Source organism: Onychomys torridus, chromosome X (assembly GCF_903995425.1).
Source record: "Onychomys torridus chromosome X, mOncTor1.1, whole genome shotgun sequence".
Classification (NCBI taxonomy): domain Eukaryota; kingdom Metazoa; phylum Chordata; class Mammalia; order Rodentia; family Cricetidae; genus Onychomys; species Onychomys torridus.
In genome coordinates this window covers 116,036,721-116,061,351 of record NC_050466.1, presented here as the reverse complement: position 1 = coordinate 116,061,351, position 24,631 = coordinate 116,036,721, and the positions used below count along the sequence as shown (strand labels likewise).

At 40.2% G+C, this 24,631-nt stretch overlaps 2 protein-coding genes across 7 annotated transcripts in view; one reads left to right on the top strand and one right to left on the bottom strand.

The window, feature by feature from the left end:
* Nox1 (NADPH oxidase 1) overlaps positions 1-16,447 on the top strand; it is a 28,718-nt gene extending 12,271 nt beyond the window's left edge. The window contains exons 3-13 of one of the 3 annotated variants that reach the window (XM_036175397.1): positions 1,475-1,585; positions 1,798-1,882; positions 2,205-2,350; positions 2,453-2,634; positions 2,722-2,854; positions 7,539-7,631; positions 9,262-9,497; positions 9,710-9,872; positions 11,240-11,386; positions 11,566-11,690; positions 16,321-16,447. In XM_036175397.1, the coding sequence (XP_036031290.1) occupies positions 1,475-1,585; positions 1,798-1,882; positions 2,205-2,350; positions 2,453-2,634; positions 2,722-2,854; positions 7,539-7,631; positions 9,262-9,497; positions 9,710-9,872; positions 11,240-11,386; positions 11,566-11,690; positions 16,321-16,447 (1,548 nt within the window). The remainder of the gene's footprint in view (positions 1-1,474; positions 1,586-1,797; positions 1,883-2,204; positions 2,351-2,452; positions 2,635-2,721; positions 2,855-7,538; positions 7,632-9,261; positions 9,498-9,709; positions 9,873-11,239; positions 11,387-11,565; positions 11,691-16,320) is intronic. The other 2 variants (XM_036175395.1, XM_036175396.1) reach the window with 2 other exon arrangements.
* A 248-nt stretch (positions 16,448-16,695) lies between these two features.
* Positions 16,696-24,631, bottom strand: part of Cstf2 (cleavage stimulation factor subunit 2) — a 31,304-nt gene continuing 23,368 nt past the window's right edge. For 2 of the 4 annotated variants that reach the window (XM_036175053.1, XM_036175054.1), the window contains 3 exons: positions 22,820-22,975; positions 21,970-22,095; positions 16,696-19,356 (listed from right to left, as the gene is read on the bottom strand). In XM_036175053.1, coding sequence (XP_036030946.1) covers positions 21,973-22,095; positions 22,820-22,975 — 279 coding nt within the window. In that variant the 3' untranslated portion in view covers positions 16,696-19,356; positions 21,970-21,972. The remainder of the gene's footprint in view (positions 19,357-21,969; positions 22,096-22,819; positions 22,976-24,631) is intronic. The other 2 variants (XM_036175055.1, XM_036175056.1) reach the window with 1 other exon arrangement.

Below are 24,631 nucleotides of genomic sequence, written 5' to 3'. Positions count from 1 at the left end.
CACTATTCTTTCTGCTAAGGATTTCTTCGGCTATTCAGGATCTTTTTGTACTTCTATATGAATTTTAGATTGTTTTTTCTAGTTCTGTGAAGAATGTCAGTGGAACTGTGAGGGGAATTGCATTGTACCTGTAGGCTACTTTCATTAATATAACCATTTTAACAATATTGACTTTCCCAATCCATGAGTGTGAGAGGTATGCATTAGTAATTATTTTAAAAGATTAAGAAATTGTGAATTCTCGGGTTGGGGATTTAGCTCAGTGGTAGAGCGCTTGCCTAGCAAGCACAAGGCCCTGGGTTCGGTCCTCAGCTCCAGAAAATAAAAGATCTGTTTTGCCAGGCGGTGGTGGCACACGCCTTTAATCCCAGCACTCGGGAGGCAGAGCCAGGCGGATCTCTGTGAGTTCGAGGCCAGCCTGGTCTACAGAGCGAGATCCAGAAAAGGTGCAAAGCTACACAGAGAAACCCTGTCTCCAAAAATAAGATTAAAAAAAAAGAAAAAGAAAAAGAAATTGTGAATTCTCACCCATACTTGTCTGTTTAGTTGTTTACAGGCAAATATGCAAGACTCACTTATTAGCTGAATTGCAATGAAAAATAGCCTGGCTGCTCCCCCACCCAATTACTACTATAAGATTGTCATAATTCATAGAAAGCAGCCCCCCTCCCCCCCAAAAAAAACCAAACAAACAAACCCATAAAGCAACTTGGAGACCAGTTGTATAGAGTCGAGAAGTTGAGTTTGGCTGCCATGACCAGCCTATACATTTTACTGTTCTTGCTTTATGCTCCCTGGTCACTCAAGGAAATCAACCTGAAGTTCTGCACTTAGAAATTACACTTTCTCAGGGAACAATGCTTACCTAGGTCCTGTGTCCCATGACCAGCACTGAGCAAAGAAAGGCTCTCCCTTCTGTCTCTAGCTATATTTAAGAATATTGCTCTAAGTGTTCCATTTTAAATATGTCATATACAACTGGTTAAATTTTTATTTTCTAAACAAGTATTGCTTTCTTAAAATTTCAACATTAGAAAATGTAGAAAAAAAAATAGTCATCATCCATAATTGTACCTTTAAATATAAGCTTTAGTTAAAAATATATAAAAGTATATATGATCTCCAAGGCTATTTTATAAAGGGCAAGCAATAAAATTATAGTTGAATGCATGAAATAAAAGTATCCATTGCAAAATATTGCATCCACAGACAGTATTTGCTAATGTGGAATTAGTGAATCTTATTCATGTTCACATTAGTAAATATATCACCTAATATTTCCAAAACACTGTCATGGGAATTTCTCAATTCCAGTTAGTAAGCTCAGCCCATTTTCTCCCTTTGGCAGAGAGACTGGCCTGGTATGCTGGTTACTCCAATGTCCATTTCTCATCTTAGAAAATTGGACTGGAGCAGTCTTCACCTGCTAGATGCTGAGATAAAGTAGCAGTCTCTCCTTTCTCCTTTCTTCCAGACTGCCTTGGCCTTTGCCCGAGCCTCTGCTTTCTGCTTGAATTTTAACAGCATGGTGATCCTGCTTCCTGTGTGTCGTAATCTGCTGTCCTTCCTGAGGGGTACCTGCTCGGTGAGTTCTGGCTGTGCTCAGCTCAGCCTTCACATTAAAGAAACAGCCCCTGAACAGTTCACGACCAAGTCCCTAGGAGTGGAACCCAGAGGTCTCCTTTGGTGGATGAGGACGGTTGGGGGACTGGTATGCTGTGACTAAGGCAGACATGTTGGTGGAATTTCATTAAGACTGGCTGGTGACACCTGACCAGGATGACTTTGCATTTGTAGTTTTGCAACCGCACACTGAGAAAGCCATTGGATCACAACCTCATCTTTCATAAGTTGGTAGCATATATGATCTGCGTATTCACAGGTAACTCGGGCAAAGCATGCAACCATGGACAACAGGTGATTTTCAAGGCACAGTGTCATTCGCCTGTGCATATAAACATTAAAAAATATTTAACGAGCACCTGGAACTCTTTATGAAACACCCTTTTAGACTCATATTCATGGAGTATATAATCTATTTCTTTGGGAACTGAATGGGTGGTGGTGAAGGAGGTCTTGGACATTTCTGTGTTGAATACATACTGTGGACTCAGTATTCTGCTGGGCACTATAGGTAGAGGTCTCTTATTTCAGAGGGGTATGGTTGCCATAATGTTCCTGACACCTCCCATCTTTCCACTTAGCTATTCATGTCATTGCACACCTATTTAACTTTGAACGCTACAGTAGAAGCCAGCAGGCCATGGATGGATCTCTTGCCTCTGTTCTCTCCAATCTATCTCATGAGAAAGGAGATTCTTGGCTAAATCCCATCCAGTCTCCAAACACGGTGAGGTGATTTGATGGAAAAGCCTGGGTATCTGGTCATGATCAAGAAGATCATGGTATTCTTGGGGGATTTTGTACCAGGCTGACATTTCTCCTTTCACAGACAGTGATGTATGCAACATTTACCAGTGTTGCTGGCCTTACTGGAGTGATTGCCACAACAGCCTTGGTACTCATGGTGACTTCAGCTGTGGAGTTTATCCGTAGGAATTATTTTGAGCTCTTCTGGTATACACATCACCTTTTTATCGTCTATATCATCTGCTTAGGGATCCATGGCCTGGGGTAAGTTCTTTAGGTCCCATTCTCATGTCCCTGCCCCTGATCTTGGATAATTCATGGTCACAAACTCTCCTACTTTGTATGTTTCAGTGGGATTGTCCGGAGTCAAACGGAGGAGAGCATAGGGGAAAGTCATCCCAACAACTGCTCAAATTCTTTTCTTGAGTGGGATAAGTATGAGTGGAGTTGCAGACGTCCTCATTTTGTGGGGCACCCCCCTGAGGTAAGCCGTGGGAGGACTGACTCCTATTTTACTGTTACCCTTGTTAGTATTGTCATTGTTGGTTCCTTCCTATGAAAGGTATCTATGATCTTCCAAAAAAGTCATCTGCAACAGGCAATTACAGGGACTCTTGAAAAAGAAATTGCTACAGCATGTAGCAACCATTAATTGCTACATGCTGTGTGACCTCCCTATAGAAGTAAAGTTATTGGTAATATTTACTATGTCCAGTTTTGCTGCTTGAGATAGATGATCTCTGAGGTAAGTATTTCTTGCATCTCCATTTTGGGACGGAAGGACTCTGTAAGATGAAGTAAAGTCACCATCAACAATTAATGGAGCTTTCATTCAAGTCTAGGTTTTTATGAACCCAAAGATGAAACCCTTGACCCCTGTGTTGTTCCAAAGTTCAGCTGTGAGATCCCAGTAAAATTTTCACGGAGAAAAATCAAAGCATGCTTGGAGCAGGCTATCTTTAATGTTCTAGCATGCTTGACAATTATCATCTCATAGTTAGTATGATGGCATGTCAAGTGCTTGTTGCACAGGCATAAGGATGAGCTCAGATCTTCAGTGCCCACATCAAAAGTGAGGCATAGCTGCATGCACTTGGAATCCCAGCCCTGGGGAGGTAGAGACAAGAGGATCCCTAGTGCTTGCTGGCCTGTGAAGTCAAATTGGTAAGTTTCAAATTCAGTGAGAGACTCTGTGCCAAACAATAAGGTAGAAAATGATTAAGGAAACTACCCCATTGATATCAGGCCACCACATGCCTATGCATATATACATGTGTGCTTGCATGCATGCACAAACATGAGAGAGAGAGAGAGAGAGAGAGAGAGAGAGAGAGAGAGAGAGAGAGAGAGAGAGAGACTGAGTTCCAGGGATTGTATTTATAGCTCAGTGGTGAAGGACTTGAGTTCAGATCCTCAGCACCTACTTAAGAAGTGGGACATTGCTGCATGCACTTGTAATCCCAGCTCTGGAGAGGTAGAGACAAGAGGATCGATGCATGCACAAGGTCTTGGATTTGATTCTCAACACTACCAAAAATAAGTAAATAAAAGTATAAATACATAAACTCGGGGAATTAAATGTATATCCTCTGGTAATTATCATCGATATAGTTTACCTTAGCTTGCTCATAATGTTTGCTACATTGAGGAATCAGTGGAACTAGAAAAACAACTTGTGATGCCTCAAAGTACTCTGAGAATGACTAAATCTTTAAATGATACGAATGAATAAATTCATAGACTATATGATGTATAATTGTGGAGGCTCACAAAGGTTTCCTAGTGAGATCTGAGCTTGCTTTACTCAGTGGAGCTGCATTAGAGGATTGCTTGACCATGTGCATGGTTACTAGGTGATTGGAAAGGGTCTGCACTTGGCTGTGCTGGGGGAGGTCTTTTGATCCACCCCTTGGCATTCATTTAAAAAACCCTTTAGAAGAGACAGAAGGTGCCAGTGGATAAGGATCCAGGCCCTCCCGAGGCTATCCTCTGTTTCTGTCTTTCTCTCCCCTCTATTCTTCTATCTAAATCTCTGATCCCTCACTCCTCAAGAGTACCCTGGGGTAAAATGTGGGAGCCGGTCTCCCAGCTGGCCTCTCACATATAATATGCTATCTAAGAATTAATATCAATAACTAAGATGGAAATTTATGAACTGGTGTTTGCCAATAGCCTGGTATTAAGGGAAATCAAGACTACTTCTCTTTTTTTAAAAAAAAAACTTGTATTTTCTTTTTTTTTTAATCATCTGATTACATTTATTTATTCACTTTTTTGGGTAGCACATGTGTGGAGGTCAGAGGACAACTTTTTTTTTTTTTTTTTTTTTTTGAGCTGAGGATCAAACTCAGGGCCTTGCACTTGCTAGGCAAACGCTCTACCACTGAGCTAAATCCCCAACCAAGACTACTTCTCAAAGCACAACCTACAGTAGCTTGTGAATTTATTGCTATTTAATAAATTCTTACATTGTAGAATAAGACAAATGTATCCATCTGTGGTTCTGACATAGTGCCCACATGACAAGTTCCTATAAGATCCTTCTTTCTTTTTATCATCACTGAACATCTTACTATATGAATTAGTTCTACTGCTGGACACCTGTTTCCAATATTTGGTTCTATCAAGTAATGATATAATTAACAGCCTAATACATGTCACTAAACGTATATACAAGTAAACTTATTGGAATAAACCCCCAGAATCAGAATTTTCAAGTCTAGAAACACTGCGTAATCGCCCTCTATAAGTACTTAGAAATATTTATATTCTTACCAGTGGTACATAGGAGTATTTCTCCACACTTGGTCAATGCATTCTGTTAGGAGACTTTTGGGTCCTTACTAATATGCCAAGTAATTTAAAAGTATCTTTAAAAAAGTATCTACCATCTAGCTATGTGGTTATAGAATAGCTACAAAGAAGTAGAGAGGTCACAGTTGACTTGAGGAATTTCAGGGTGACTTTACTGGAAGCAGAGGCAGGGGCTGATGATACTGCTGCAAAGAGATTATCTGTGGCAGTCAGCTAATAACTCCTGTTGGAGAGCTGTTGAAGATGGCTCAAGCAAAGCCACAGCATCATAACCGAGCAGAGTTTTAGCACTGAGTCTATCCGCAGAGGCGAGGCGCAGGACCAGGGAGCCTGTGGAGGTCCAAGTGCAGGACCAGACCTAGACAGATGAGTGGGTGGATGGACAGATGAATGGGATTAGAGTGCATCCTATCAACAGTGGGGACTTAACTGAGTTGAAGCCTCTGAGACAGTTGGTAGTTCTCTACCTTTTCAGTCCCTTGATGCACATATGAAATGGTCAGATGGCAGGTCCGTGTTGGGCCTGCCATTGCTCTTACACTGTTAGATTCTTTGCTCTTCATGGGATCCAGGAGAGGATATGGCTCATCAGTGTATCTTTTCCATATAGTGCTGGAGACACCTTACATTGGCCTATTTTGAGGTGTACTTAAATTCAGGAGTTACTTTGATTGGCCATGAAGCATCCTGAGTGAGGATACCAGTTTTGCTACTCAAATGTTTCTTCCACAAACATTTACAAAAAGATACTCTTTTTTTTTTCAAGACAAGATTTCTCTGTGTAACCCTGGCTGTCCTGGAACTTGTTCTGTAGACCAGGCTGGCCTCGAACTCATAGAGATCCTCCTGCCTCTGCCTCTCGAGTGCTGGGATTAAAGGTGTTCGCCACCACACTTGGTTATAAAAAGATAGTCTTAACACATCCACCACTTAAAAATTAGAAAAATAACATTTATTTATTAAAGATACTTTAAAAACATAAAATAGAAGTGAATTAAAAATTAATATATTTCTACAATCTGCAGTAATCCTATGTATGTCATGGAGTCTTTCCTCTATTGTCAAATATTCCTTTCAAAAATTTTAAAACATGTGTTTGTGCCGTTTTGGTCATTTTTTTCTTAGTAAATATTTTGGTCAATATAGTTGCCATGGGGTTTATGCAAACCCTTGTTATTTTTTTTTTCGATTTCTATTTTCTAGAAGTAAAATCAAAGAGAGGGAATACTTTGACACTGTTGAGATGTGCTGGCAAATTACCCTCTAGGAAGATGCTGTCAACATCCATTAGTTACATGTGAACACATGGATTGCTCCAAATCCCAGTCAATCTGGACATTACTGCTAAAACTTGACTTCCAACTTGACATACTAAAGTAATATTGTGTTTTAGAGAGTTTACTTCCTTTTGGTGTTTTGTGGTGTATTGTTACCAGTAGCACCAACCATATACTCTACACCCCCTCCACACACACATTTTTTCTTAGTTTTGATTTGATCATTTATTTCTATTGTGCATTTACTTTTTTCATGATTTTCAACTTTTAAAATCTGAAACATAATTTAAAACACACACATATGTAGCATGAATTTTCAAAGGTCTTATTAATAAAACAAACCTGAAGCCAGGTATTGGGGTGAATGTTGTTGGAAGATCAGAGAAGCAGAACCTCCTCACCTTGCCAATTCCTCAGCTGATCCTGTTTCCTCAGACTGGAAGCTTCTGTGTCCTCATCCAAATGGATCTCAGCTGAACTGTGCTGCTCAAAGCCTAAAAGCTTAACCAGGCCAAAAGCTTCTAGTTTCTGATTTTCATGCCTTATATACCTTTCTGCTTTCTGCCATCACTCCCTGGGATTAAAGGCATGAGTCACCATGCCTGGCTGTTTCCAGTGTGGCTTTAAACTCACAGAGATCCAGATGGATATCTGCCTTTGGAATGCTAGGATTAAAGGTGTATATGCCACCGTTTTTTGGCCTCTAGGTCTACCTAGTGGCTGTTCTATTCTGTGACCCCAGATAAGTTTATTAGGGTGCACAATATTTGGGGGGACACAATATTACCACACACATACACATGTACCCTTATGCCTTATTTTTGCCATTTGCATTTGCTCCCTGATATGAGCTGTAATTTGAGGGGATGCTCTATTTTATTAGTGACAGAATGAGAAACAAAACTATTGTTTGGTGCTTGTTTCCTTCCTAAACATTGCTGAAATTAGTGGCTTGATCATGATACACAGTAGAGAACTTGATACACATGCATTAAATGAAGAAATGAACTGCTACATGAATAAGTCCTGAATGAGAGATTTAAGGGTAATTTCATTCTTTATCCTGTTTTTGTGCAGTCTTGGAAATGGATTCTTGCACCGATTGCTCTATATATCTTTGAAAGGATCCTTCGCTTTTATCGCTCCCAGCAGAAGGTTGTGATTACAAAGGTAAAGAAATATACACTTTCCATTGCAGTGATAAAAGTTCTGTTCTACCTGAGTGCAGAACTAAATTGTCACGATGTTCACCCCAAAGGCATAAAAATGATTTTGAAGGAGGAAACATGCTTAGTTTCCTTGGTGCAGGACAAAACTGTGGGAAATAGGGCTCTGGAACTACTAGCATGGATCTGCATTGGAGGGTACAAACAGAGGACCTGAGCCAGAGTTTACCCACAAATGCATTTTGTTTTGTGTACACAGTGATTATTAAAGGGTGAACTGGGACTGAGGATGTGGCTGGCTCAGTGGTAGAGTGCTTTTTCACTGTGCTCAAGGCCCTGGAGTTGTTCTTGTAACCTAAACTAAAATAAAGACCTGGTTACTAACATTTTAAGAAACTGGATGGAAGTCTCCCCCCCCCCCTTTTCTTTTGGTTTTTTGAGACAGAGTTTCTCTGTGTAGCTTTTGATGCCTGTCCTGGATCTTGCTCTGTAGACCAGGCTGGCCTTGAACTCACAGATATCCACCTAGCTCTGCATCCCAAGTGCTGGGATCAAGGGCATGCGCCACCACTGCCCAGCTGTAAGTTTCCCCTTTAAAAGGACATTTCTTGGGGACTGGGGAGATGGCTGAGTGGTTAAGAGCACTTGCTCTTGTTCTGGTCCCAGCTCCCACACAGAGGCCCACAAATGACTAATTCCAGCTTCAGGGGATCCGATGCCCTTTTCTGGTCTCCGTGAGCACTGCATGCAAGTGGTGCATACACAGACAAGCAAACACATACATAAATAAAAATAATCGATAAAAAATACAATGGGAGCCAGGCGGTGGTGGCACATACCTTTCATCCCAGCACTTGGGAGGCAGAGCCAGACAGATCTCTGTGAGTTTGAGGCCAGTCTGGTCTACAGAGCCAGATCCAGGAAAGGCTCCAAAACTACACAGAGAAACCCTATCTCGAAGAACAAAAACAAACAAACAAAAAACACCAAAAAAAAGGCCAAAATTGAATTTTATTAAGTTATAAAGAAGAATGAAATTTACAGAAAAATAGATGGAACCAGAGGTTATAATGTTAAGTGAAATAAGCCTGAGAGGCAAATAAATGTCATGTTGTCGTTCATATTTGGAATATAAATTTAAATATGAATTAAACATAAATGTACATAGAGTATGAAAGCAAAGGAGAACTATGCAAGGGATGAAGAAATTGTGATGTGAAAGCAGAATGGTGACTATTTGGGGGAGAAAGGGAACCAGTAATGAGGGGGGAAGCATGAAACAAACAAAACAAAGCAAGGTACAGTGATACACACACACACACAAACACACATATGTGATATATATATATATATTTCATAATGAAATCCATTATTATTCTCTATGGTAATTAAAATACAATAATACCAAAGCTGTTTTTGTCCTTCTCATGAAGTATGAGAAACCCTGACAGCACAGAATCTCAGTTCCACATTGCAACCATCTTCTGGAGCTAAGGCACGGCTGCTCCCTTTCAGAGGGGACTTGACCTCATACTGTATAAGTCAGAAGCACTCAGGCTTTACTCATTTTTTTGAATGTCTGCCCTTGTCATGTTCAGAGTTTGCCTCTAATGATTTATGCACTTCATTCACAGGTTGTCATGCACCCATCTAAAGTTTTGGAATTGCAGATGCGAAAGCGTGGCTTTAGCATGGAAGTGGGGCAGTATGTATTTGTAAACTGCCCCTCAATTTCCTTCCTGGAGTGGCATCCCTTTACTCTGACCTCTGCTCCAGAGGAAGAATTTTTCTCCATTCATATCCGAGCAGCAGGGGACTGGACAGAAAATCTCATAAGGGCATTTGAACAACAGCACTCACCAATGCCCAGGTAGGTCCTTGAGACCTTCAGAGACTCAAAACAGGACATAGATTAATAAAAAAGAAAACAATTCCTTTCTGAAACACAAGTCTGGTCAGAGAGCCTATCATTAAAATGAGTGGGCAGGTAGCGGCTGGGCTTGCAGTTTGTTTCTGGGAGGACGATTGAGGCTGAGGATGGAGATGAGACTTAATGCTTTATTGTCTTCTTTCATTTGGTAGGATTGAGGTGGATGGTCCCTTCGGCACAGTCAGTGAAGATGTTTTCCAGTATGAAGTGGCTGTATTGGTTGGGGCAGGGATTGGGGTCACCCCCTTTGCTTCCATCTTGAAATCTATCTGGTACAAATTCCAGCGTGCAGACAACAAGCTCAAAACACAAAAGGTACATTCCCACATGTCATTTCCCCCCTGGCCTGGCCCTGACAGGCTAAGGCCATCATAGCCTGAGGTCTTACCCTTAATAAGGTGGGCAGGAGAACCTCTCTGGAGACAGGAATGAGTCATAGCTGAGTAGGACAGAGGTGGCTTCTAGGAGGTGCCAGCAGGGGATGCCCAGGCAGTTTAGCTTGGCCTCTGCACTGGCCAATACAGCCAGGCTGCTAGAGTCCAGTTTGTATCTTCTCAGTTCAGAGGCGAAACCTATAGCACTCTAATCCTTCAAACTAAATAAAGCTAGTGCTGCTTGCCAGATTAAACATCATAAAAATAGCCTTTTATAACCTGGACAGAATATTTTTTGTTTGTTATGTTTTTGAGACAGGGTTTCTCTGTGTAGCTCTGGCTGTCCAGGAACTCACTATTTAGACCAGGCCGGCTTCCAACTCAGAGATCTGCCTGCTTTTGCCTCCTGAGTGCTGGGATTAAAGGCATGTACCACCACCCGGCTTTGGATAGAATACTTTTTAAGGCCTAGGATAAAAAAAAAAATAAAAGAACTCACATCTCCAAAAAACCCGGAACCCGAGTGATGACTTCTCGTTGTCAGTGTACCTGCATCTACAGTAGTGGTCACATTTGAACACAGAATACTTTTTGTTGTTATTTTTTGTTTTTCGAGACAGGGTTTCTCTGTGTTTTGGTGCCTGTCCTGGATCTCACTCTATAGACCATGCTGGCCTCGAACTCACAGAGATCCACCTGATTCTGACTCCCAAGTGCTGGGATTAAAGGCATGTGCCACCACTGTTTAGCTCACAGGATTCTTTTTAAGTTGTTTTATTTTTATTTATTTGAACTTTTTGTTTTTACTTTAAAATTTTTCATTTTTTAAGTTTATATTCATTATGCACAGTATTATTTTATAATTTCATTTCCATTAAAGTATATCGTTTACTATGAGCATATTCACCCACCCCCTTCACCTTCTCCAGCCCCTCTCCTAACAGCCCCCCCTTTCCTCAAATCATTCTCATTCTATTTTCATGTTTCTTATATGTGACAAGCTAACTTGCAATATTTGACTTTCTGAATGTGACTTCTTTTGTTGAACATAATGATCTCCTTGTAACAAACATAACCTTTTTAGGTTCCTTCTGTAATGGGAATTTGTCAGAACTCTGGGCATTCAAACTGAAAGCCTTCAATTCTATAAACATGATTCATTACCCTTAGACTCGGTCAACAAACATAGATATGTCTATGTATTTACATATGTGTTATATGTGTATCTTACACACACACACCTATCATCACAGTATACATTGTAAAGGATACTTAATAAAGGTATGTGGACTAATTTGTTGATTTCAGATCTATTTCTACTGGATCTGCAGAGAGACAGGTGCTTTTGCCTGGTTCAACAACTTATTGAACTCCCTGGAACAAGAGATGGAGGAATTAGGCAAAATGGATTTCCTAAACTACCGTCTCTTTCTCACTGGCTGGGATAGCAACATTGTGAGTTCAAATAAAACAATGATTCCAATATCAAATGTTAAGACAAAATATAGGGCACGAATGAGTATTCCTTATCATTTCTTACCTGGCCTCATCCTCACACCAAAGGTTTCAAAGTGGCCGAAAGAAGAGGCAGCTGTCAAACTTGATTTTTCTAATTTATATTTCTCTGGTTCCAGGCTGGTCATGCAGCATTAAACTTTGACAAAGCCACTGACATCCTGACAGGTCTGAAACAGAAGACCTCCTTTGGGAGACCAATGTGGGACAACGAGTTCTCCAGAATAGCTGCTGCTCATCCCAAGTGAGTACCTTGCCCTCTACTTAATTGAGTCTACAGAGTTGGAATTTAAGTATACTGAGTGCACCTGGGGAAAGATCTCTGGGACAGAAAGGGCCAGTAAGCTAGAACATCAGGTAAGGTGTTTGCCACCAAGGCTCACGGTCCAAGTTCAATCCTTGAGACCCCACATGGTAGAAGGAGAGAACAAATGCCCCCATGTTGTCCTCTGACCTCCACACTTCCACACTTGAACCATGGCACTCTGCCCCCCCCCCCCACAACCAATAAGTAAGTTTAATAGAAAACTTTAAGACTAAGGAAATTTCATCTAGGTTTTTAGTAAAAATAAGGCTCATGATCTTGCAATTGATGAAAATCTGATCCTTGTCCCCAGAAGCCTCTATTCAATGAGTAAGGTAAAGAGATTCTGTTCTTATAGATAGTACTGAACAAAACAGAGCACTAGAGAAATTAACATACATTTTGGGGGGTGAGGTGCTCAATGATTTGGGATGTTTTATCTAGTTCATTGACCAACAGAACTCAGTGTTTTGAGACAGTGTTTCAATATGTCTCAGGCTGGCCTCTCCAAATATATGTATACATATACTTGCACACACACCTATCTTGATATATAGCTGTCTTAGTTAGGGTTTTATTCCTGTGAAGAGACACCATGTCCACAGCAACTATTATAAAGCAAGGGGTGTCTGGCTTACATTTTGGAGATTCAGTACATCATCATCATGATAGGGAGCATAATGGCATGCGGGCAGACGTGGTGCTGGAGTAGTAGATGAGAGTCTACATCTTACAGGTAACAGGAAGTTGACTGACACACTGGACTGTATCCTGAGCATAGGAAACCTCAAAGCTTGACCCACAGTGACACACTCCCTCCAAAAAGGCCAAACCCACTCCAATAAAGCTGCATCTCCCAATAGTGCCACTCCCTATGAGATTATGGGGGCCAGTTACATTCAAACTACTACAAAAGCCAATGACTATCTTGAATTCTTGATCTTTCTGCCTCCATGTTCAGATGTGTGCCACAACACCCAGTTTTCCAGAGTGTTTTGAGACATGTTAAGCATACAGAGAAAGCTAATGCTCTGAAACCTGCTGTCCTAACGGGAAAAAGAGAAGGATTTCGGTACCCCCCTGAACAAGCTGGCAGGGAAAGAGCAATCCATCTGCACAAGTGTTACTCATTACTTTCTGTAAATGCAGCTATTACTATTCCATTATAGGTTGAAACATTGGATATGATTGCTTTTGAAAAAGCATACATTCAAGGAAGAGATGCAGAGAATTAATTCACAGTAAAATAATGTGCCCCAGGAAAACAGGTCTGTGGACACCTTAGGGAAGAAAGGTCAAAGGACAGGAAATGCACAGAAAGTGAACAGTGAGGCTCCATGAAGGCATAAAGCATGTAGTGACATAAATTTGGACGATCCTGGGTCCCAATTCTGGTTTTGACACTTTCCACTTATGGTTCATGAGCTAAAAGTCCCTCTGATCTTCAGAGTTCTTGTCCATAAAATGGGGATATTAGTAGATGCCTGCTTTACTCACATCCACGGTTGTTGTGAAGATTGGGTCACTATACAAAAGTTTCTTTAAATTGTAAAGCAGCATGTTAGCAAAAGTCATGATGCAATTTTTATGAAGCTGTGAGAGGAAGTGAGACTGCTCAGAAGGATGGAAGAGAGGAGAGAGGGATGGTGGGGAGAAGAGGGAAAGAGGAAAGAAGAGAAGGAGGGAACTGTTTCGCTGATTTGCTTGTTTATGGGTGTCACTATGATATCTTTATACCTATGTGTCAACATATTGTCTTTGCATGTGTTCATTTCAACTGCCCCCCCCCCCCGCCCCGCAAGCCAAATCCCCTCAGCTAGATCTTTCTTTCTGGAGATATGCCCCTGTCTTCGTTCTTATTACATTGCCTTCTGAGAAAGAACATGGTAAAGGACTGCCTACAGGATATGGGGAGGGAGAAACAAATCAGCAATAAAGGCTCAGAATGAAGAGAAGTGGCATCCCAGAAGCCAAAAGAACTATTACAGCAGCCTGGGCACGAGTGATGGAATGGCAGGCTCAAGAAGTGCTTACTATTTAGTATAAGGATGAACTGAGAGTATTTTAGAGGCAGGGTACTGTTCAGTAGGTCCAAGAGAGGAATAACACGGCCATAACAATTGTTGGCAAGGAACTGGAGAATTTGGACTCTTTATTGATTATAGGAATGTGAGATTGCAATACCTGGAGAAAACTCTTGAACAGTTCTCCAGATTATTAGACATAGACCCCTATGACTCAGAAACCCCACTCAAGAGAAATGACATAACACACAAAAAATTTGCACATGCATGTACATAGCAGCATTATTCATAATAGCCCAAAGTGACAACAACCCAACTTCCTATCACCATGTATTTTATGTAGAGAATGGAATTTTATTCATCTATAAAGAGGAAAGGAGTATTGACACATCCAATACCATGGATTAAGTTTGAAAATACTATGTTGAATAAGAGAAACCAGAGGGGGGTTGAGACATGTCTCAGTGGTGAAGGGTGTTTGCTGTTCTTCCAAGAGGATCTGAGTTCAGTTCCCATCACCCATAAAAGGTGGTTCAAAACTTCCTGAAACTCCAGCTCCAATATGAGTTTCTATGTAGAGAAAGTAGACAGCAATTGTGTAGGGTAGGGTGGTATGGCTGGGAGGAAACTAGTGAGTTCTAATGTAGATAAGGGGGATGGAATTAGTAAGGATGTTTGCCTAACTTGGTGGTTATACTAAAAAGCGCTAATTGTACAGTTCAAAGGGTGCACTTTATGGTACATGTATTATACCATAATAAGACTTAAAAAGAGAAGGAGAGGTAAGAGAAGTTGAGATCCACAGCATATTTAGAAAGGTTGGCTTTGGCAGAATACCAACTTCAAAGGCACAGTAAAGTTTGGGGTGGGGTAAGTTCACAAAAGATCATTTATAGAGCAGTAAACTCATATGCACTTGCTGTGGGGCAGACACTTTTCCATTTGTTTTGTGTGTTTTTAATTGTCAGAACAACCCTGTAAGGTAGGTGCTATTTGTATTCCAATTCTCAAAAGGGAAAGAGGTTAAGAAACTTGTTTACAGTGACATGGGTGGTATATCAGAGCGGCCAAGGAGACCAGCTCTGCCTGCAGTAGCCAGGATAGCCCAACCCCTTAGGGACCTCCACTCAGGAAAAGCCAAATCCTTGATTATTTGGCAGAAAAGAATTTGAAGACTAACCAAAGTGAAACAACTTAGTGAGTTTAAGTATTTAAACAGAGAATCATATAGGACAAGGACAGTATATCATCCCAAGACAAGGATGCAGGCTTCTCAAGAGAGTTGCATCGATCTTCACAATGACGACTACATATCATCCTGCCCTTGGGCTTACATTCCCTAAAGGGTATAATTTACATGCTTTAATGATTAAACAAAGCTTGAAATTTAGGGGAAGTTAAAAAATTGAATAAAAAGTTTCTTTTATTTTTCTTAAGATTGCTCTTTTGGGAACGGTGTTGTCAGGTGCCTTTGTGAAGTATGAGATTGGGACACTTACACAGCAAAACCCAAGGTGGCAGACACTCCAGCCCCGAGTAAGCATAGTGCACTCATGTTTCACATTCTTGTTTGGTTCATCCTTAGAAAACCTCTCGGTATCTCTGTAGGCCATTTTGACTCTATCATGGGGTTGTTTCTTCACTCAGCACAAAAGGCAAACTAGATCTCAGGGTGAGGGTCTCTCTCCCTGCTCACGGCCCCTTAATCTCTCTTGTCTTTTTACCTTGGCCCCGCCCCAGAGCCTAATGGTTAATAACGCTATTATATTACATCCCTTGTCTCTGTTCTCAGAGGAATGGGGGAAGGCTGGGAACATATTTAGGACTTAGAAACAAAAAGGTAAAGAAAAATTTTTCTTGGAAGAAAGTAGGATTTCAACAAGTGAATTTAAGTTTTTATCAGAACCTATTAACTATATACAATGAGTTTCATTATGTTTAATACATGTATATATTTTTAATATTTATTTTTGAAATCAAAATATAATTTACACTATTTCCTCAACTCCTTTCATGTATGCCCTTGCTCTCTCAAGTTCATGGCCTTTTCCCCTCAAAATCTATCAATACCACCTGCTCAGTCAGTTTACTGTTGCTTTTATGTATGTGACTTCAGGGCCGAGCACTTGGATTTTGACCATATTGACCTCTGCAGACCTTTTCCTTGTGCCCTCCCACCCCTGCTGATTTAACTCCTCTCTCTTCCGCTCTCATGGGTTTTCCCTCCCTTTTTGGTGCCCTGCTGAGTTTAATTTGGGCTTCTTTGAGCATTAGCAAGTTACCAGTGGCTATAGGACTGAAGAAAATGTTGAAAAGAACTCTTTCCCTCAGCAACCATTACTACCAATCTCTCCTCAGAGAGTGGCAGGGCCACGTGAAGCCCAGCAAAGGACAGAACAAGGATGGACTCAGTCACGCGCAGGTAGATGTCTGTGAGACAACTGAGTTTTGGTTCAGCATTGTTGGGAGTAGCAGAGGCTGTTCTCCATTCTCACTACTGCCATGGGCTTGTGTGCACCCAGGTAACTATTGCTCTATTGCTACAGGTCTGTAGTGGGGGTTTTCTTATGCGGCCCTCGGACTTTGGCGAAGAGCCTGCGCAGATGCTGTCAGCGATACTCAAGTCTGGATCCTAGGAAGGTTCAATTCTACTTCAACAAAGAAACGTTCTGAATTGTAGAAAGTGGCGCAGGAGCCCACTTCCCTTTTTACCTCACCAACCTGAGGGTCAGCTACTAGGGAATACTGTTCCTCACAAGGACTTCACTCTCCACTTTTAAAAACATTTGCATTCCACTTCATCATACCTGAGCTTTGCCAACCCAAGAGCTGCATAAATCACAGTAATTGCAAAGCATATAAATTTTTTATTTTTATTTATTTATTTTTTTTGTGGGGATAATTGTAAATCCTGGGAAACCTGACTTCAGCCAAGCTTTGCTGGTTGACACTTACACAATTTAACCTCTGGTGTCTTGGTTGATTCCTGAACTTTGGTTCACAATCTCCCCTCCCACTTGTCCCTCACAAAAGATTTCTAAGTAGGGTGTCTTTTAAAATATTTATTGAATCCATGATAAAACAATAATCATAAATAATAAACATAAAATTACCAAGATTCCCACTCCCATACCATACTCACTAGGTACATTGTTAATCATGATCTTATCTAGTTTGACCAACAGTTTACATTTCTTTGTCAAAAAAACTGAAAGGTTTTCATCTTTGCTTATTGAACAATTTTGCTTAATTTCCCTAGGCTTTCCATCTGAAGTATAATAACTGTAATCACATTTGCATTATAATCAGAAGCCAACTATATTGCCATTTTTGTATTGTTTGAAATAATTGGGAAGGCCCAACCTATATCACAGGATAACTTCATTCAACAGAAGCTCTCCATTATTTTTGTTAAAGGGGTTTGTTTATGAATGTCTGGTATAAAAAGAAAATAAAAAATTTATAATTTTGACTATTTTCCAGGTCTTACTGAGGAATCATTCACTGAATGTCATTTTTTCTTCTATAAAAATGTTTATTTTTCCTATCAACCAGGACAATAACCACAATGATTCTGGGATGTTAGTCATGGTCAATCACAAGAAAAAGAAGCCCCAGGCTTCTCACAGGGACAAAAATCCCACACTTCAGTGTGCTCAGACTGTTGAACTCACAGATTAAGCAGACTGAATCTAAACCACCTATTTTCTACCATTAATCGATCAAGAGTGAACAAGTTTACATTTCCAATTATCTAGGAACCTATAGCTTGAAGGATCAGCAGGATCATTTTTCAGTCACTAGTCTGAACATAATAAACACAGGTCATGAATTTGGGGTACCTAATTGTACTATTACACCAGTAAAAACACTGGTGAGTGCTTCCATAGGGATAAATTGGGGTGCCACTGCTCTTGTCAATTTATTCACCTCAATTTCTGCTAACCACATCAAGTTTAATGAGGCTTTGGAAAAACCAGGAGATGATTTCTATTAGACAACTGCTTACCAAAGAAAGAACTTCAGCCTCAGGAATCTTGATTGAGAATTGGTTGTGTAAAACCCAAGTTCCTATCTCTGTGTCTAAATATCTTGGTGCTTTAAAAACATGACAGCTGCTCGAATCATCACATCACTGATTATTTATGCAGGAGGCACAGAAGGTAATGGAAACAATGAACTGCATGCATAATTAGCATCATAGTTGAACTTGGGATAAGTGGACTAGGCAGGGAGTGCTTGCTGGTTTGCACTTTTCTTGACAGGTTTTACTATGACATACCAGCAAATTTTCATTGTAAATATATGGAAACATCCCTCAATTTTAATATCTTTGCATTTTTTGGTTTGGCATGTAAGCAATGTTATTATGCTTTATATGCCTAGTAATGATTTTAATTCACCTGCCCATTATCCTAACACAGAGGGTAGGGTTCTGAGAATATAAATAAGATCACAATTAGTTCTAGTAAATAAACCTTACTAATTATTAAGGCAACTCTTCAAAGGTCTTGAGGTTGACCAGGTGGAAAGCAGCCAAGCTCCTCCTTAATGCCACTATGGGAGAACAAAAGGCAAGGTGACCTGCAGGTTAGCACAGGCTAATGGCACTAATTCTCTCCAAGTAGGCAGTACTTGGAAAAAAGCAGGCAACCCTAACAGACAATCTGCCTTCCTGTGCTCTATACTTGGTCCTCTTGAAAAGTTTTAGGCTTTTTTGTTTTAAGTTCTTGAAATAAATTTAGTTAGAGGACAGGGCTGAAAGCTTTGCAATTTTCTCAAAGATGGGATAAAATATGTTCACTTGATTTTCCTTATTAAATTTAAGCACATGGAAAACCAGTGGCTTTGTAAACTTATAAAGTTGGCTACCTAGACAGAAGAGCTTCACAACAGTCTCTCAGGTTGTTAACACACACTCAAACCAGTGCCCAAACAACCTTTGTCTTAACTCTGAACTTCAGATGTTCAGACCTGCTACTGACCAAACAACACATTTTGGTAATTGGATTGTCCTAAACCAAAAGCCTTTCTGTGGTATGCTCTGTGCCTGTTTGCCTTCTGGCCATTATATAGTTTTAAATACTTGCTTTTTTCTCCCAGAAAACTCACGAGACTCTAGAAAGTTTTCAAAGGACTGAAAGCAAACTCAACAAAAAACAAAGTTCCTGAACACATTGCTTCCGAGAAATACTCACATATCATTAAGAAGAATAAATGTTTATGCTAAAGTAAGACTAGAGCTATAGCGGCAATATGAGATTAAAGGACAATGAGCAGTAAGGGTAGAAAACATAGCTAAGCTTTTGCCTTGGTGTTTAGCTTCTTAAAAGCAAAAGGGTTATGTGTATCAATCTGCAGTATGTGAAAATTGCATTCAAAGTTTATTTAATGTCACAAAAAATATACAAACTAAGACAACAAGATGAACTGCTTTCATTTGGAGAAATGGTGAGGTGAGTCCTCCACCTGGCAGCAATGTGAGTCATCGGGGTTAGGATGCAGACTTTACAACGTTTTCAACATTTCAACAATGTTATGAAACTGTATTTCCAGATTTGTTGCCAGGTATTTTTGAGAACCTGTAAGAAAAAGTTCAGAGAAAGCCATTACAAGTGGACTTCTCACTCCTAAACACCAGGAAAGAACAACTACCCCCATAAAAAAGGCAAACAAAAATGGACTGAGGGAAGGGGAGATGTGCTAAAGATCCAACAGCCAGTATCTGCCTCGTGTCGTGTCTCCTCACTGTCCTTTGTAGCAGGGTTTCTCAGCCTGGACATTACATGGACATTTTCAGAAGTGAGGAAGATGGTCTGTGCATCATTGTGTGATGTTCAGGAGCATCTCTGATATCTACCCATTGAATGACAGTGGCATACTACTTTCTAATAGTTGTGACGACATAAAATGTCTATAGAAATTGGCAAATACATGCCATAGGCAGGCAAGCCTCCCCTACTTCAAAACTACCTTCCTTTCTCTTTCTCATATGTGTATATATGTACATGAGTGCAGAAGCAAGAAGTCCAAGTCGCCTCAAGTGTTAATCCTTAGGATGGCCATCCACCTGGGTTTTAGAGGCTGGGTGTCTCACTGGGACCTGGGACTCACTGATTAGGTTAGGATGGCTAGTTAGGAGGTCCCAAGGATCTTCCTGTCTTCACCTCCCCATCTAAGATTACCAGAGTGTGCCACTGCATCCAATTATTCATGTGGGTTCTGGGGGTTGAACTTGGGTACTCATGTTTGTGTAGCAAGCACTTTAGGAACTGAGCTATCTCTCCAGCCCAAGAACTAGTATCTCCAATAGTGATAAATAACACTGTCTGTAATGGGAGAAAGGAACCAACACTGTAAGTTTAGGATGAAAAGCCAATGCTTCAGCCACAATATGTATAAATACCAGTAGAGAGTTTACTTACGTAAAATTACAGTTGTGGCTTCACATCCACTGGTATAAATTACTGAGTTGTAAAAACTGAATGTAGTTTGTAGTCTAGTTCACAGTAATATACCAAGGCCTGGCCTTGAACTGTAAAGCAAAACTATAAGATGCTATCATGAGGTCCTTTGTATTATTTCTCCAACTTCCTATGAATCTATGATTGCTTCAAAAGGTTAAAATAAAAATTCTGTAAAATCTTGCCCTGAGGTCAATATACAAGGCAAATGAGTACACAATGAAAGAACTTTCAGGAATACGTCTATCTTCACACTATTAAAACCAGTAATTTTTTTAAAACTGCAGAGAATGCCTTTTCTGATGTAATTTTTAAAAAGTAAATGCCTATGAATATAGTCCATATCTTTAATGAAGAGAATAAAATGTTTGGGATGTATGGGAGAAAGGTAAAGTATGATATACTAAGTCTAGTTATCCAACCACCTACGATCACTTCCAGCTATAGTAGTCATTTAATGTGTCAGTAGATATGATGCATATTTGAGTTTGGAAGCCTTGAAACCACTACAAATACAGATTATAGTATAGTTAGGAAGACCGCTAATTATCATGAGTCCACTGTTACATAGTAACATGTGCATGGGAATTATAAGACACACAGGGTTAAAAAGCAAAAATTCCAAAGAACACATTCTAACAGGTATTAGGACAATATGAAATTTAAATTGCTTTCAGAGAACAGAAGTGTTTATGAAATACAAAGTGGGGAAATACTTTTGAAAAAAAAACAATATTTATACAAACACGTTTGGCTACACGATTATTTGAGGCAAGTTGGATCCTTCTTATCTGACTGATGAGTAAGAAAAACAATGGTACTATCCAGCCATCTTTCAAATGTAAAAAACAGATGTTGACAGGGCCATTTACTACTTTAAATGGCTTGTAATAGTGAACCATCGAATATTCATTACAAGGGCTGGGATATAGCTCAACTGGTATAGAGCATTCCTTGAATGTATGAATCCTAGATTTGCTCTCCAGTACCTCAAAAGGAGAGTGTGCTGCTGCATGCCTGTCATCTTTGCACTTGGAAAGTGGAAGCAGGAAGATTAGAAATTCAAGGTCATCATCAGCTACATAGTTCAAGGCTAGCCTGGGTTATGTGAGACCTGAACACACACACAGATACACACACATTACAAAACAAAAAACTAGAAGCCTAAAAAGTAGTATGTTATTGAAATACTTTGTATTTCCTCCATTTTGAAGGAATGGTTTGGAATAAAACAACTAATCATGGAATGAACCACACCAAACTTTGATAGGTTCTGTTGGGGGAATGAGATTCAGGAAGCAGGGTCTTTCACCTTTACCTACCTACCGTCCTTTCACATTTATTTATTATGGGGTATAGAGGACAGAGGATAGACTGAGGAAAGTTGGTTTTCTTTTCTACCATGTGATTTTGTGGATCAAACTCAGTTTATCAGTACCTTTATCTGCTGAGCCATCTTACCGGCTCTACCTTTAACTTTCTATACTCCTATGCCTTATTAATTTTGGGAAACTGACCCTATATTAATTTCATCATTAGAAAAAGCTGAAAATAATTCAACAACTCAAAAAATGTTCTACAGCCTTACCCTATCCCCAGAGATGCTGACTACTGAAGGGTAGACAGAGCCTAGTGAAGACTGGGGGCCTCAGAGAACATTACATTGTTAAAGGTTGAAGTTATGTACTTCAAATACAGAAGGACCTAGTTCTGCCCATTCAGTCAGCTCACCTTTCAAGGTGCCCCAGTGGATTTCTGTATCTGTTCCTTTAAGATTAGGATACTTTGCCTTTGTTCAGGAGGCAGCATGGCAATCTGGTCTGCAGTGAGTTGAAGGACCTGCATAATCAAAGCAGCCTGTGCAGAGAAAAGGAAGATTGTGAGTTTTAATGATGAGTCAGAAAACCAAATGAAACGAAAATACCACCAGCTCCTGTCCAAAAAGCTACTGTTACAGGAAAGGGGAGGATATTTCTCACACACACACACACACACACACACACACGTGCACGCACACACTCCAAACTGCAAGCCAGAAAGAAAAAAGAAAATGGTGAATAAAGGCACAATGAAGCACAAGAATAAAGGAAGACACCTAAGATTAGCTGATGCAAAGAGATGCCTCAGGAACTCAAAGTTCCTGCACACTAAGATGGCATCTGTGAGCCCTGGGAACTCTTAAGTTCTAGCCCTGTTTTGAGTTTCCCCCTCTCAAGTTTATGTCTTCCCATCAGACAAAAGCTCCCAAAACAGCCAAGTATAGCAACAGAAAGATAGACTTGTGGTGAATATGCTATTGTTTTTTTAAGTATTAGTACAAAGGGGAGGCAGAAAGGAGCTTTGGATTTTTAGGTCAGTTTGGCTTTCACAGAAAACAAATTGACATTTATAGATGAATCTGAAATGTAAAATCATATTCACTTAAAAACTTTAGAATCAGGTCCCCAAAATGCTCAGCCAAGATCATCAGAGTAAACATCACCCACAAAAGGACTTTGAAGACCCAGGATCTTCACTGTAACTGAAAAGATAAAAAAGACTACATTTGTGCACAGGGAGGCAGTCAGACAGTGCTGCTTACCTTCTCATGATCCTGGGGTGTGACTTGGCTCTGGCCAGGACTAAAGCCACCAGGTTGGCTTCCACCTTGCATGGTCGCTCCTTGCATGGCTGCTCCCTGCATGGCTGCTCCCTGCATGGCTGCTCCCTGCATGGCTGCTCCCTGCATGACTGGGACCTATGGTCATAAAGAAAGGAGACAGCATACAGAATTCCTGATGTCCATGGAACCTCAATATAGTACCAATCTTGACACAGGCAAGAGTGAAAAGAGAATTAGTGATCTAAAGATCAGCTTATACTGTTAGCAAAAGCAGAAGGCAGTGTTTGGCCAAAGATCCACTAGCATACACATCTTTGCCCATCATCATTACCAAATAATACACACTGCAGGAAGGGGACAACAAATTAGCAAAATTTAGCCAAGTATGCATAGGGAAAACTATGAGCACTGGAGAAATCACTGCTCAGAGTAAACAAGGAAAGCCAATTGACTTTACACAACTGTATATTGCTCTGCTGGGGAAGCGATGTTCACACGACCACTGCCAACCTTTAGTTCAAGTATACATTGGTAGTTATTCTCAAAGGGCTCTATCCCACAAAACAGATGGTCAGTGTTAGAGACACACAAACGAGATAGGAAGGTCTCTGGGGAAAAGAAGGTATCAGCCTAACATTTGCTTTTTAGAGATTTCTTAGAACAAAAACAAAAACTCGGAACATTCATTTTAGTGCTCAGATAACCAATGGTGGTGTGAAGTTTTTAAGCTTGTTTTGATTTTATGTATGTGAGGGTTTTGCCTGCATGTATATCTATGCAACACAAGCATGCCTAGTGCCCATGGAGGGTGCTGAATCCTCTGAACTGGAGTTACAGGTGGTTATGATCCACCACATGGGTGCTGAGAACCAAACCCAGGTCTTATACAATAACAAGTGCTCTTAACCACTCAACTATCTCTCCAGCCCTTGGTATTTTTTTTAGAGCTTTCTATAGAGTATATTACAATTGCTTCCTGTTTAATACAGACCAAGAAATATTACTCAAGTTAGAACAAAATGCAGTTAGAGCATATTTATTGATATTTAGAATGGTTGGTGAGTCCAATCCCTTGGAAGACAACCATAACCCAATTAGTAATTAGAATGTACTCTATACCTGTGTGATGCTCACACTCAGGCTCTTACCCAGAGTTTAGATACTTTTATTGCAAACAAATTTTTAACAAGCTTGTTACCTGCTTTCCCAGATTACAACCAGGGAAGTATAGAGAAACAAATACCTGTCAGGAACAGATGAGGTGGTTAACAATGTGAAGAAGCAGGGACAGTCCATCAGGAAAGGGAACAGATACTCCACAGGACAAAACTATGTTTTACATTATAACATAAATAATAATGGATCTATTTTCATGTTGATTTTGAGGAATCAGAAATGATTTAAGTATTTTCTGTATTTTACTTATGAAAACAGGAAGTGGGGCTGGAGAGATGGCTCAGAGGTTAAGAGTACCAACTGCTCTTGCAGAGGTCCTGAGTTCAATTCCCAGCACCCACATGGTGGCTCACAACCATCTGTAATGAGATCTGGCACCCTCTTCTGTGTACATAAAAAAATAAATATTTTTAAAAAAAGAAAACAGGAAGCATAAAATATACTGAGTCCACATTTTTTTCACTAAAATAGTTCAAACAACTTTTAGAAAAGTTCTTTCACCTGGTGTGCTGGCTTGAATAAGAACAGCCCCCATAGGCTCATAAATTTGAATGCCTGGGCTGGAAAGATGGCTCAGGGGTTAAGAGCACTGGCTACTCTTCCAGAGGTCCTGAG